This window comes from Pongo pygmaeus, chromosome 15 (genome assembly GCF_028885625.2).
Source record: "Pongo pygmaeus isolate AG05252 chromosome 15, NHGRI_mPonPyg2-v2.0_pri, whole genome shotgun sequence".
Lineage (NCBI taxonomy): Eukaryota > Metazoa > Chordata > Mammalia > Primates > Hominidae > Pongo > Pongo pygmaeus.
In genome coordinates, this window is record NC_072388.2 from 94180912 (window position 1) to 94196569 (window position 15658).

The window sequence follows — 15658 nt, forward strand, 5'->3', positions numbered from 1 at the left end:
TCATATGGAATGTACAAGAGTTAAGGTCATACATGCTTTGTCTTTCCATGAAATGCAGTTGTGTAACATCAGTCCAATCACAGAAAATAAGTTGGCTGATGGCAATTAAGACACAAAATTGGTTTGCCAGACAGCTATTCTAATTCTGAGCATACAAATCACTATACAGCTACCTCATGGGGACAGCTGGTCTAATATATGAAGAAGTAGTCTATAATACAAAAAATAATAATTCTGGGGAACTATGAAAAAAGGGAGACCCTATGGGCACTTTGTCTGTTTATGTCCTGAAAACTGTTATTGTACACTTATTTTGATTTAAGTTACCTCTTCCTGTTTTCTGAATTCTGCTTCCATCTGTTTGTTGCGAGGCTGATTCTTCCCAATGCCATGTCCAGTTATAAAATTGCTACTGATATAAGCCAGCTCTGGATCTTGTTTGCCAGCTTCCTTTATCAATCTAAGAAAATTATACACATTTGGAAGTTAAACGTTGCTGAGAGAAAATAAACTTTTGTTTTTAAAGCCTCCTTTAAAATGGAAGTACATGCATTTTTTGCCAACATACCTAACAAAACGGTCTTGGTCCTTTTTTCCCAACTTGCTTAAACAGAAATCACTGTCACTCTTCACCACATAGTTCTGTGGACCAAGTACTTATAATGCCAAATACAAGACTGGTTTGTATTGACAAATGAAATGGTCACGTTACCTCCAACAGCTGATTTGGTGACGGTGACTTAATAGAAATGTGGCCCAGGATGAGACTGAGCTAGATCGGATCCTCATAGATCTTGGCCTCGGGACAGGACGTCCAATGAAAAAAGCTTGACTCATCCCTCTACCAGTTCCACTCGTTCCTCTCTCAACTCAACACCCTTCTCTAGACCACGCACAGCTTGAGCTGCAGGCCCTACCGTGCTTATACAGAAAGGACCAGTGAGCCCAACACCAAAAGGAAACCTTCACCCCCCACAAATGTAACAAGAGTTTCAGCTGCGATTTCTTTTCCTCTTATCCTACCACCTGATATCATTAGAAGCGGAGCCCATGGGAAAGAAATGTTGTATCCTCTCAATTCCTGATGCTTTCTTGTCCCCAGGCCATTGACCAAAATTCTGCACAGCATAGTACAGGGCACAGAAATGGCAAGGCATCCCTACCCTTCCCTGTCATGAAAGAGGAGATTCCTGAGCTCTGTCTCTCTTCCTGCCTGCTCCTCTGTATTAACCCAGAGTGCCTGTAACTGAAAGCTGGCCTTCTAGCTAAGAAATGGCAAAGAGCTACAGGACGGGATCACATTACACAGGTGCAGAAGGTTAACAGTTAGTGCTGCCATTACAGCTATTTTGGAAATATCCACATTCAAAAACTCAGCACACGGGATAAATGGTTCCACACCTGATATAAGCGATTCCACATGGTTTCTCTGAAGTCATATTACATAGTATAAATTCCAAATAGAAAATTGCATTTTTAAGTCGAATCATTCTTTTTTAAAAAAAAAATACATGAAACAGACTAATAATAAAGAGCTGGAAGTGGCCATCTAGAATCTCTCTTGATCCCAATCGGCACAACACTTGCGTGTCTAGGTTAGTTTGGGAGTCTACAAACTACAGCTTGTAGTTCAAGTTCTACAGTTCAAGTACTTAAATATTCAGAATCAGAGGCTCCCTTATTATGTTCCAAGGTGTGTTTAATTATTTTAATAAACAAGATGTAACAGAAAGCAGTGTTACATGCAAACAAATAACATGTCCAAAAGTCTAAAATACAAATCACCTTAGAAATACTACATACTTCCAAATTTTATATAAATAAGCATCAATTTGAATATAATAGAGATTTAGAATGTGTTTTAAGTTACTGCTAATTAGGCAAAGAATGTATTTTACTTTGCCAAAATTATAAATTATCCATCTGACAGACTTCAATTAGCTAAGAAACAGAGGCAACAACAGTCAATTCATTTTTCCTTAATGAAACCCACATCAAAACCACAGAGAACAGAAGAGACAACAGGCACAATAAATAAAATCTCTTGTAAGCAATAATTACATGGGATATACCTATGCTAATAATGCTTAGAGAGAAAAATGTATTTCTCTATTTGGTGAATCTCGGCCATGCCTAACCAGTACCCAGGACAAAGCTACAGGCTTCAGGGAAAACAAAGCCAGGCAGTCACATCATGTGAACTCCCAGAGGACAATGGACAGTGCAAACCGCTTAAAGAGTTCGTAACACCACAGAAAAAATAAGACAAAGTATTATTTGTTTCTTTTGGTTTTTACATTGAGTTTATACAAGCTGTTCACCAGCAAGCTGTTTGATAAAGTGTACTGTTCCCTAATGCAGTGTTTCTGAAACGATCTGCAGCAAAGAACCAGCTTTTCTTTTTACATTTTCAATCCATCAGAGGCAGTTTTGTAGAATTTCATAAAAGTGAATGACTAAGAAAATGAAATTTAAAAAGCATTAAAATTCAAGCATCAATTTTATTGTATTCAGCAGATATAAAATTACTGTCAAACTGCTCTAAGAGTTTCTAAATGCTTCTTCTCAATCTCTGTACTTAACTCATGACATAGGTAAAGTCTGGCACCAGTTCATAGCCTACATTTTGTGTGTATATGTACATCTAATTTTCCCCAATTAGAATGAAAATAACATAACCAAATAGGAAATATGTATGGTAGGTTCAGAAAACTAATAGATGTATTACAAAAAATTGTGATCTGAATAAACATGCTAACTAACGCAGACAACCATAAGAGGAAAAGAAATTCAAAGATATAAACACATTATCAACAATTCCTTTAACAGTATCCCTTACTCCTTACACTTTGTCAATGTGGAGAAAACCAAATACAATTCCTCTATGATTTCACTAAAAAAGATCACTGACTGTTACATAATAGCATACTGATACTGCACTCCCTAGATGCCTGCGTAAGCGGCTGAAGAATTAGCATCTACTGTGTGCTAAAACTGCCATTTTTAATACAAAGTCTCTTACCAACAAGTCAGTAAGAGAGGGAGGTACTATTTCCATTTTATGAATGAACATACTGAAACTTTGAAAAGTTAAATAACTTTCACAAAATATACATCCAAAAAGTGGGTAGAAAAGAAACCAAGTCTCCTTGGCAAAATGGCTGATTCTAGGGCCAGGCAGGGAGAAATACAAGAGCCCAGAGCACCCTGTGGTATCACAAAGAAAGTGCTCAAAAACAAAAGGATGAGGGTATGTCAAAGGGACACGGGAGCTAAACTCAAAGAGCTCCCAGTGGCCACCAGTGGAACAATTTAAGCAACAAATAAATAACATAGTATTAGATTATGGCCCAAAGTATAAAATAAACACAAAACCACCAATTGAAATACATGATTCAATTAATAAATATAAGTAGATAGTTACATAAAAAGGATAAACTAGACAAGTTTTCCTTACAGAAGAATTCCAAATACATATAGATATATCCCTCTCTAGCAAGTGGAGATTAATCCCTCCCTACCAGGGTGGGCTAGACTTGGAGACTTCCTTCCAAATAGAGTAAGGGAAAAAGTGTAACTTTACAGTAGAGAAAGCAGACAAACACTATCACAATCCATTGATGAAGTTGAACATGACAAGTGACGTTTCGTGGTTGATACCATGAGAGCCCCCTGATATAATGTGACTAGAAGAGCAGGTCACCTCCATGATATTCCTCCATATCCGATCACCCTAGTCCAACCCCAAGAACATAAGAAAAACCCAAATGGAGGGGCATTCACCAAATACCTGACCAGTACTCCTGAAGACTGTGAAGGTCATCAAAACAAGATGGAAACTGTGAAAACTGTGACAGACCAGAGGAAACTGGGTAGATACTGACAACTAAATGTGATATGACACCTTGGATTAAAGAAGACATTATACCTTACTGTCTAGTGGTTAGAAAAAAATAAAAATAAATTTTTTAAAAAAGAGGACATTAGTAGAAAAGCTGTCAAAATCCAAATAAAGTCTGGAGTTAATAGTAATGGGCCAATGTTAGTTTTCTTAGTTGTGACAAACACTGACATGAGATAACATCAATGGGGGAAACTAAGTGAGGGGCATATGAGAACTCTCTGTACCATTTTTCCAACTTTTCTGTAAATCTCAAATTATTCCAAAATAAAAAGTTATTAGGAAAAAAAGGGGGAGGGGTAGAGACAGGATGTGAACCCAGGTTTGTCCAATGCCAATATCACACAATACTAGTATATTACACGGCGAAAAGAACACTAGACTTGAGACTGGAAGCCATTTTCTGCCACTTGATATGTGTGTAATTTGGGGAAGGTCACACACTGATGCTTGTTTTCTTCCTCTGTAATATGGAAAGAACATCTACTTTCCTCCCCCATGGAGTGTTGTGAATATGTCTTAAATATATATAAAAGTAACTTATAAACTCCTATATAAATATAAGGTACAAAGAAACCCATAAACATAAGACTGTGCACATACCTACACTACATATAGAAGTGGCTGTGATTTATTTTTTTTAATTAGGAGAGTACAAAACTGCATGTACATTACAATAGCTTATATGCCCATGAAACTATTCACTATAGAAGGGTTTTTCCTCCCATTAAACTGATGGAAGGAAAGAATCTGGATTTCAGGAAGTTTTTCTAAGCTTATTAAAAAGCTTATTGGAACAAGACCTCTATTGTATACTTAATTAGCTGCTCATAAAGTCAACCCTCAGACCACTCTTGATTCATCATACAGCACTAAATTCCAGTCACATTTTATGAAAGTTGATCACAATTAATCTGATCCTTAAAGTCAATAAGAAGTAACTGACTGATTCTGGATAAACCTTTTCAGGCTAATATTCCTGCAATAAAAACTGGCACATCTTTACCTAAAAATACAAGCAGAAAACAGGGGGAAGGCGGAAAATACACCCCCATTTCTTCTCTCCAAGCCCCAGAAAATTTATTTAATCCTTATACAATCCTAAATGGAGACGGGGAGTATGTCCATAACTAGGCTTACAACTGCGCCTGCATTAAACTTTTTTGACTCCCAAAATGCTTCTTCCCTGCCCTAAGAAATAATCCCTCCTTAGTCACGCTCTCCCAGGTCCGTCTCCTGGCAATCTTCCTGCTGTAAAGCACTGGCTTTTAGTGTTCTGTGATGCCCAGGGGCATTACTATGATAGAAAGAACTGGAAACTAGGAGTCAGGATATTAGGATTCTAGAATTGTCTCTGCCATTGACTAGCAATTTAACTTACAGCAAATCACTCTCTCTCCTGAGGCTCTTTCTCATTTTTACAAAAATAAGTGGGTTGGATTAGATAGTCAGTGAGGTCCCCTTCCAACCTTCAACTTCTGATTTAAATGTAATTTGGTCCCTAAAGTTATTTTCCTTTGTATTCATCAGAAGGATCAGGCTCAATGACTATGAAAATTACCAGACTAAAAACTGCCAGATGACGACCCTCGAGTCCAATTTCTCGTTACTCAAAAAAGTTCTTTAAAACCCCTAAACATTCAGAAGCAGTTAAGCGCGCGCACACACACACACACACACACACACACACACACACACACACACACACACACACACACACACACACACACACACACACACACACACACACACACACACACACACACACACACACACACACACACACACAAAGAAATAAAAAGAAAAAAAAAATCCCAAATTACCTTACGAAGCAAAGCTTAGTTTTTCCTAACAGTTCACTACTTGCAGAAAAGTTACGGATCAACTGTGGCCAATTAATGGATCTCATAGAAAAGTAAATTGATTGAAGTACAAAATAAGGACCTTTTTTGGCAGAAAAAAATAAGAGTATCTATCCACAAACCAAAAGGACCATACATTAAGTGACCATCTGACAGAAATCTGGAGTATAGCTCCCTGGCTGGTTCTAAATTAGAAAAAAATCTTTCATTGAAGAAGTGAGAAAGAGTAGGAATCCACGGCCTAAAATTTGGATTCAATATCACCTTTGCTAATAGTCTTAGAACTTTCCCCACATTCTTATTCTCTTCTGATTCACAAAATTTTAATATGCAGTTTATGAACCAACCCAAAATAAATTCAATTTTTCTAAACTTTTTGCACTGTGGCCTTGAAAACTTTATTTTTGGAGACAAGGTCTGGCTCTACTGCCCAGGCTGGAGTGCAGTGGTGCCATCTCAGCTCACTGCAACCTCTGCCTCCCAGACTCAACCCACCTTCCCACCACAGCCTCCCGAGTAGCTGGGACTACAGGCATACACCACCACCAGCTAATTTTTGTATTTTTTCTAGAGACAGGGTTTCACCGTGTTGCCCCTTGTGAACTCAAACAATCTACCTGCCTCTGGCTCCCAAAGTGCTGGAATTACAGGCACAACCCATCATGCCCAGCCTAGCCTTGAAAAGTTGAATCCATATTTTTAAGAGAAAAAAATCAACATTAAAAAATTAGTCACAATACCCAGATAAAATTTCTCCTAAGACTACCTGAGGGGAACACTTGGTGTGAAATGCTTAACACAATGTCTAACATATAGTTAAGGATTAATAAATATCTGAATTGAATCTAAAATTGAATATAAAACAATGCTTTACTTAAATGTATACTGATTTTTTTAAAGACCATACTTGTCCTCCATTTTAGGTAGATTAGAATAAATTAGCATCCTTTAAGAAAAAAAATATCAGCCATATGAAAATCAGTCTTCTGGAAAACATCCTCTCTGTCAATACCAGGACAGCATGACGTATCAGCAATGATGGCGCCAAGTCAAGGACACTTACATAACCCTCATGCTAGCTCTTACAGCTGCTACAGCGCATCACATCACAACACAGGACGCCTCCCTGTTCTCATGTGAAAGGAGTCAACTTAAGAGATTTACCTGTTTAAGACAACTGCTGTGTATCTTCTTTCCACAAAAATAATTCCACACAAAATGTTGGTAAAAGGAGAAGGAAAATTTGTCTCTGGCTTCTCTTTTTCTTCAATTTCTTCATCCTCATCATCATCCTCAGAATCACTCCATGACACATAATCATCCTGATTTCTATTATTATACCACTCAACGCTTTCAAACTGCTGTCGCTCATATGGTTTATATTTGCGTAATATTTCGAGCAGTTTGATGACTTTAGGAGTTACAAATTTCAGGTCAAGTGAGGCAGGTGAGAAGTGCTCTTCACATAGTGCATGTATTTTCCTTAGGAAAGTGTCTGTAAACAATAAAAATTTCCTGTGCAGCTCCTCTTGCTCATGTTTGATGTATTTCTGTAGTTCTCTTACCATCATTCCAGCTACTTTATCTGCACACCAGGGTCCCAGAACTACCAATACGGCACGACAGTCTGATAGTATCTACAAAAAAAAGAAAAGAAAAAACCTAATGCCAAATAATAATAATGTAGCATTTTCATGTGGGGTTTAACTGGGATTTCAGTTGTTCTCAAATGGCTCCTTAAATGTAACCCAGCCTTAGGTTAAGTCCCTGAAGGTGGGGGGAGAGGCCATTAGTCTTTTCAAGCTCATTTCATATGTATATGCCTAGAACCATCTCCTTTCTTCAATAAAATAATCAAACAGAAATTAAAACATGCAATTGTATGAGGTTAATGAAGCTTATTTTTAGATCTGTAATTAGTTAAAACTATATCTGAGTCATTTACTTCCTGCCAAATTACATAAAATTTATGTAGCACAGTAATTTAACTTTAGGCATCAAGGAAGAGCAATAGAGTTTTCCTTGAACTTTATGTACAATATTCTCCAGCATTATATGTTTTCCACTATACTGAATAGAAACTGTGGATGAATTTTGGTCGATCTACAGTCAGCACCTCCGTATGCCACGGTGAGATTGCTGTAAAAACACTGCACAGCTGTCTCTATTATCATTTCTTTTTTCTTTCTTTCTTTCTAAACAGTAGGAAAGGCCTTTATTGGTTGGAAGTGGAAAAGGAGCTAGGACAGCTGCACTGGGGCAGCCTCCACACACTCTGTCACAGTTCTCCAAAAGCCCCTGTTATCCAATTTCAATGAAAACACCACCACAAGGTCAGGGCTCTTCAACATTAACATCTCAGCTAAATTCAGACTCTGATCCTGGACCCTCCCAGAGTGCTGCATCTTACAACTCTAATTGAGAGCCAAAAGTCAATCCATGGCCAGGGTGTAACTGAAGAATTGAGGGAGAGGGAGAGGGAGAGAGGGAGAGAGGGAGAGAGGCAGAGAGGCAGAGAGGGAGAGAGGGGGAGGGAGAGGGGGAAGGTCGTGGGAAGGAGAGGGGGAAGGTCGGGGGAGGGAGGGGGAAGGTCGGGGGAGGGAGAGGGGGAAGGTGGGAGGAGGGAGGGGGAAGGTGGGGGGAGGGGAGGAGGAGGGGAGAGGAAGAGAGGGAGAAGCGGAGAGGAAGAGAGGGAGAAGCGGAGAGGAGGAGGGGGAGAGGAAGCAGAGATGGGGGAGGAGGGAGGGGACAGGGAGGGGGAGGAGGGAGGGGAGAGGGAGGGGGAGGAGAGGAAGAGGGGAGAGGGGAGGAAGAGGGGAGGGGGGAGAGGGGAGGAAGAGGGGAGAGGGGAGGAAGGCAGGGAGGGGAGGACGGGGGAGAGGAGGAAGGGGCGGGGGAGGGGAGGTACAGAAAGGAGAGGAGAGGAGAGAAAGAGAGAGGAAAAAAAGACAGGAAAGAAAAGAAGAAAGAAAAGGAAAGAGGAAAGGAAAGGCAAGGGAAAAGGAAAGGAAGAAAGAATGCAAAGGTTGAGAAAAATGTGGGCACTGCTGCTCGAGAAGAAAAAAATCATCAGGAGAGAAACTAAGACCCACATTTAATACCGTGTTAACATTCACAAATGGTTGCAAAGTTCTAGGGCAGTGGTTCTCGAGCTTTAATGAATCAGATTACTGGAGGGCTTATCGAAATTCAAAACTGAAGACTCTACAAACAGTAAAATTGGTCCTGAGGACTCCACGCAGATGCTGCTGATGATGACGTGGGGCCCACAATGGAAGGATCACTGTCCTAAGGGAACTCTTCTCAAAGCAGTACCACTCAGAGACAACAGGCTCATATCCAGTTACACACACTAGGAAACTGCGGAAGAATTTGTTTAGTTCAAGGGTTTAAGCAGGAACTAACTCTTCTGACCAAAAAGAAACAAAAATTGGACTCACTCCTTATACTCAAATAACCATGACATGAATCCTAGCTCAGCTCCTTAAATAGGGGAAGTCTACACTTAATATAAATGTGCACTGGGTAACAATGAACTCAACCTAATACAGTATGTTCAATGAAAAATGTCTAAAAAGATTAAGACCTTAAACTAAAACGTAAAGCAGAGCCTCATTAAGCATACTTTCATTTCAATATTAAAAATAAACAAAGCTTTCAAAATATAATCACTGTACCTACTTGGTATATGCTTACCTGTTTCGAAATTAAAGTAGAATCTCTTTCTTTTGAATGTACAGATATATTACAATCATTGATAAAATTAAGTGCTTCTTCTAATTCCATCAGCAGTCTTTCATAAAGCCCACTTCTGTCAGTAAATGGTCCACAATCCACCACAATCTCACATGGCTGAGAAGTATACCTTTAACATAAGAAACAAAAGTTATCAATACTGCAGTAGTGAGAATGCAACTTAAAAAAAGTTTTTCAAAGAGCAAAAAAAAAAGGAAATAGATACTAAAAAAAAAAAAAAAAAAAAAAAAAGCCAGAATGTTAGCAGTGGGGTGAGATTTTAGGTGTTTAATTATTATTTTTCTATATTACCATATTTCTCAACAGTAAATAATGTATTTTATAAACCAGTAAAGTATTGTTTAAAAGATGTTTTCAAAAGGCAAGGGGAGAAGAGGGGAAAGAAAAGAATACAAATGAGCATCCACTGCATCCCCAAGCATGATGCTGGGAATTTACATACCTTCTAACTGAATCCACACACAGGGAGGATGATGAAGGAAATGAAGGTTCAAAGACATTACATGACTCTGTCTAAACAAAACTCAGGACTGCCTTCCTCTGAGGGCTTTTTCAGCCAAACTCTACTGCCTCCCTGAACACCTTTTGTTTCATTTCTAAAAAACTCACTACAGCATTATGATCCATTTATATGTCTAACTCCAAAAAGAAGCTTCCTAGTTTCAGTTTGTATATGTAATCAATATAAAAGGCAGGCTCACAACATGCCTTCCTAAAGTGGTACTCACGTTTATCTGCACGGGTTGAGTGCCCTTATCTGAAAGGCTTGGGACCTGAACTGTTTTGGATTTCCAATATTTTTCAGATTTTGGAGTATTTGCATATAAATAATGAAGCATCTTGAGGATGGGACCCAAGTCTAAACATGAAATTCATTTATGTTTCATATACACCTTATAGCTTGAAGGTAATTTTACACAATATTTTTAAATAATGTTGTGAATGAAACAGGTTTTGATCGCATTTTGGCTTCAATTCATCACAAGATCAGATATGAAATGTTCCACTTGTGGCATCACACCAGCACTCAAAAGGTTTCAGATTTTGGAGCATTTTGAATTTCGCGTTTTCAGATTAGGGATGCTCAATCTGTACTACGTTTGCCTGTTAGGTCTCAAGAAATGACCACAGGGGCTGATATTCAAATAATTTTGCCAATAGATTTCATTATGATTACATTTTGTTTTCTTTTGTTTTTTAGGTTTAGACTTCCATCTTTTGCCCCCTTAGGCATTTGCCAGAATGAAGAACAAGGGTGTTCAAAATACTCATGAAACTCAATCACTTCGCAGAAGCGGAAAGAAGAATGGGAAGACTGATCACCGGGAGTTTTATCATTCAATTTATCCATTTCCATATCTGTGTGAATTTTTAATATTTGCAAATATCGCTTTTATTTTTAACGTATTTTTAAATCCTCATAAGGAAAACTCCCCCAACTTTCATTCATTTCTATTATCATTCCTTGGGTCTTTTATGCCTTTCGTAAAACATGACCACCAGAATGGCACATAATATCCTGAAAGTACATATGATAATTTTAATAAGAAAAAGAAATCTAGCAAAGACATATATACTATAGTTCTTATTTTTCTTAACCCAAAACAGAATTTATACTCAACCAAAGAGTCCTTATTTGCAGAATTAGGTAATGCTTATTCAACAGATTGCTTATCAGTTTTACTTAAACGCTCTAACTTCTCAGAAAACCTTTAGGCAATACAAGTGAAGCACTCTAACTCAGGTCAGACAAAAGCACAAGCACAGCCTTCTAGTTCTCCACCACAGTGTTGGCTCAAGAAGTCAGACACAGCACGTTCTAGAGGTCATAAGATTTGTATTTCATATGGCATTTGAATACCTAAGTTTGACAGATCCCAAATATTACCTTTCCTTCTCACTCTCCAAAGAAAATTTTCCTCAAATTCTTACTAAATGCCAGGCACACTGCAGATTTTTCTATGTGTTAATGTAATTGATCATCAAAGAATCCCATGAAACCACTGTCAATGCCATTTTATAAGTTCAAGGAAATAAGTGACTCACTCAAGGTCACACAGCTTACAATCAGTGGAGCGAGTATTCAAACCCACGTCTGACTTAACTCCACAACTTGAGAAATCAGTCTTCGCTACTTATTGTAACTGTCCTAAGAACCACCACTAGGTAATCTTTAGCCTTATTTAAGACTACATCTAGTAAGAATGGAAGGCTATTTTGACATAAATCGAATTCATTACATTTGAAAAGCCATTTTCCTAATTTGTAAAGGCTCCCTTCCACCAACTTAAGTTATGAAGGTTTTGCGTGTGTGCACGCTTTTCAATGAAACTCAAAATAGTAACCCTCTCAAAAAGAGTCAAACCTAGAAATCACAAACAGCAACTTTCTCTGAAATCCACAACCCATTTTCAAAACAATGGGGTATTTCCAAACATTTTAAAGTATACTGCTGAATTCTCTAAATAACTTAATGTTCTTTGAAAGCATCATGTAAGACATTTAGGTCAGAACAACAAAGCACACATATTGACAGAAAAAAAATACAAATTTACTGTTAAAGTTCCCAGTCCTTGGCAACAACAGCAAATAGGAAGAGCTGACACATAATCTCTTAAGACAGAAATGCCTGTCTGCTACTCTCTGTGGAAACAAGGCTAGATTCTTGAACTCACAGGTAACGGTACTTATAGAGAATTCTTACTCTTGCCCATTCCTTTTTACTGCCATTTGTTCACTTAAATAGATACTCTCTGCAAGGTACTACAAAAAACACCAAAGACTTAATATTGTTTTCAACTAATCTCATTAAAGCCGAGTCAATCGGAAGTGCATACCTGTCTAAGACCACCAGGTCAGTTGCAGTTTCAGCATTACTCTTAAGAATTTTCTCTAGTTTCTGAATCTTTTCTTCCAATTCCTCTGGATCACATTTCCCATTTAAAATGGAAGCAGTTAGTCCCAAAATGCGAGGACATGATGGACAATTTTCACAGAGCTAACATAATAAAAGATACTGACAGTAAAGACTTCATTTTGCAAGGCCATAACAAGAGAGACATCGCCATATTAAAACATATCAAAATCACTAACAAATAGTAAAAAAGAATTTGTTTGGTGGAAATGCCACTATACCAAGGACAACATAAAATTACTCATAGAATTACTGTAGTTTGTTTAAAAGATCTGTTTTTCAAAAAGGCTCAATTAGATACACTATGAAAATTATACAGAATTTATTATGATGTTTAAAAGTTTATTATAGATTTAAATGAACATTAATTTAATATTCATTCATTCATACACTGCAGCCAAACTCCCAATATTGATAACTAATATTATTGCTTTTGAAATCTAAAAAAAAAAAAAATCTGCATTTACTAAATAGTTTAGCAAGAATTACTAAGACTTAGGTCTAAAACTTACCTTCATAATTTCTCGATAGGGGTGGTCTAGGATTGCAAGATGACACTCATCAAACACCAAAAGGTTAATGTCTGACAGTGATAAGTAACCATTTTTCAAAACATTCAAGGCGACATAGCAAGTCATAATGAGAACCTAAAATAAAATTAACATCAGTAAACAAACACGGCATTCACGGCCTGGATACACTTACATAAAATCAGATCATAGAGCCATTGTATCATAAGTGAGGATTAAGGAATTCATTAGTCAAAATTAAAACTAAAATACTAAATACATATAATTTTATACATCAGAACTAAGAAGGAAATCAGGAAAGCATGGGAAAAGAGTAGGCAAAAAATATCTTGATAATGGAAAGCATGTCTCGATGACAAATCTACATTTACTTCAGGTTCTTAGATCCCCACAGCCATATTATGACTGATGAGATCTGTCAATTTAGGCAAATCACAAAACAATTCACACTTTTTATTTTTTTCTGTTGAACTGACATGGTTTTCTGGAAGAAAACCCAGAGTAAATGTTATTTTTGTAGCCTATCATTATGTGGATATTTAAGTGCTTTATTAATGAGGACTTATCCCAGTATGTGAAGCACACTAGTAGGCTGGGCTGTTTCAGTTCAGTGAGGAAGCGCCTCTTAACCACTGTGTATCCCCCAATGACCACTGTGTATCCCCCAATGACCAACACACCAGAAGCCCCAGTACATGTTGGCTACATGGAAACATGTAAGTTAGAGAAGCCTCCAGCACATGCTGGCTACATGGAAACATTCAGTTAGAGGAAGTCTCTGTCAAAGACCTAAACAGCTCAAGCAAGAAATTTCTCCAGTTTAAGACATTTAACTCAAGAGTAAATTTTTTGAAAGCGCATTATCAGCAAGTTGGAAATAGGTCATAGGAATTTGTGTTTTTCAAGCAAGCAGATCATACTGAAAGCTATTTCTTTTCTACAAAGTTAAGAGCAATAAAAATTAGTAATTTATTCGTTTTTTGTTTTTTGGTTTTTTTTTGAGATGGAGTCTCGCTGTCACCCAGGCTGGAGTGCGGTGGCGCGATCTCAGCTCACTGCAAACTCCACCTTCTGGGTTCAAGCAATTCTCCTGTCTCAGCCTCCCGAGTACCTAGGACTACTACGCCACCACGCCCGGCTAATTTTTGTATTTTTAGTAGAGACAGGGTTTCACCATATTGGTCAGGCTGGTCTTGAACTCCTGACCTCAGGTGATCCACCCACCTCAGCCTCCCAAAGTGCTGGGATTACAGGCGTCAGCCACTGCATCCGACCTTTATTTGGTTTTAAGGTAAGACTTACAGTAAGATACAGTACATCAGGACTAGCTTTTAGGCTGATTAAGTACAGGAAATTAGTTTTCAAACCTAAATCAGACAACCAAGGCTACAGATCATCTTACAAACCAAGTCAAGAACTTGTAGGGATTTATAAAGTGAAATTTCTCTACAAGTCTTACCTGGTGCTTAGTAAACTCTTGGTTCCATCTCTCTTTTGTCCAAGATGCATTTACTTCTAGGTTTGAGTATTCCCCAACCTTGAGATCTGAATGAGTTCTGACAGCTGACACTTGTTGAGCAACCTGGTTTGCTAATTACAAATATAATACTCCATGTAAATATGAGAAATCTTGTCTAGTTGGCTCTCTGGACTACTAATGATTAACAGTCTACAGAAATCCTTATTATTATATTAGACCTAACCAACAATGTTTTTGATAGCCTCTTTAAAACCACAGTTCCAAGGTTATCCTCCAAAAAAATGGCACCTACTAGACTTGCCACCTCACTTTTTGTCACTTGCTTCAGAGAACCCTACACCACCTTTCTTCTTCATAGCTGATTTCCTCTAAGCCACCCTCCTGTTTTCTTCAATAAAATCAGATGGAAACAAGACAGTCTAACATGTATTTAAAGCATATAGTTATACTGAGACAATCTAAAAAAAGAGCAGTGACATGAATATATTAGTGCTCTACCAGCTTAGGTTCACATTTTATATTTTTTATTTTTATATATAATCCAAGCATATAAAAATCAGTATTTTAAACTCTTAACTGAATATCTAATTTCTAAGCAGCATGTAACTTTATTAATACAACTGATATAGCAAAATCATAAGTACAAAAGTTAACTATCCATAATTAAGCACCTTTTGACATACTTGGTGAAGCTAAAACATCAAGAACAAAAATAAATGTAACAACTTAGATTATGTTCTAATGTACATATGTTCCAATACTTATGTTCCAAAAGCAATCCATTCAAAAGAAATACAGAACCAGAACATTTAAGAGAAACACCAAAAAGAAATAGGACAAAACAATTTCTGCCAGAAGAGATTAAATGAGTACATTATCTGTCAAACTTTCTTCAATAATTTAACTTAAGAAACACAGAAAATCTGTTTAAACATAAAATCCCATCCAATTTCCCCTGCACAACTTGATAAAATAATTTTTTATTACCAGAGTTGACCAAGAACACCGTCCTTTTTCCATTTCTGCTGAAGTCTCCCCTGATCTGATAGGACAGCTCTTTAGTGAGTAGTACTGCAATAAATGTCTTCCCTGAGCCAGTGTTTAAACAGACGATGGTATTATGATCCAGAGCTGCTTCAAGCAGTTCAACCTAGAAACACGGTGAAAAAAAAGTTATGCACTTCTTACCTAACTACAAAATTTATAAAATTGGAT

The 15658-nt window shown here is 37.5% G+C and overlaps 1 protein-coding gene across 7 annotated transcripts in view; it reads right to left on the reverse strand.

Annotated features, from left to right (window-relative positions):
- The window catches only part of DICER1 (dicer 1, ribonuclease III), a 71956-nt gene that overhangs the window by 30872 nt on the left and 25426 nt on the right, over window positions 1–15658 (reverse strand). For all 7 annotated transcript variants that reach the window (XM_063652044.1, XM_063652042.1, XM_054448195.2 and 4 more), the window contains 7 exons: window positions 15431–15593; window positions 14423–14553; window positions 12946–13080; window positions 12357–12517; window positions 9460–9628; window positions 6928–7400; window positions 328–460 (listed from right to left, as the gene is read on the reverse strand). In XM_063652044.1, the coding sequence (XP_063508114.1) occupies window positions 328–460; window positions 6928–7400; window positions 9460–9628; window positions 12357–12517; window positions 12946–13080; window positions 14423–14553; window positions 15431–15593 (1365 nt within the window). The remainder of the gene's footprint in view (window positions 1–327; window positions 461–6927; window positions 7401–9459; window positions 9629–12356; window positions 12518–12945; window positions 13081–14422; window positions 14554–15430; window positions 15594–15658) is intronic.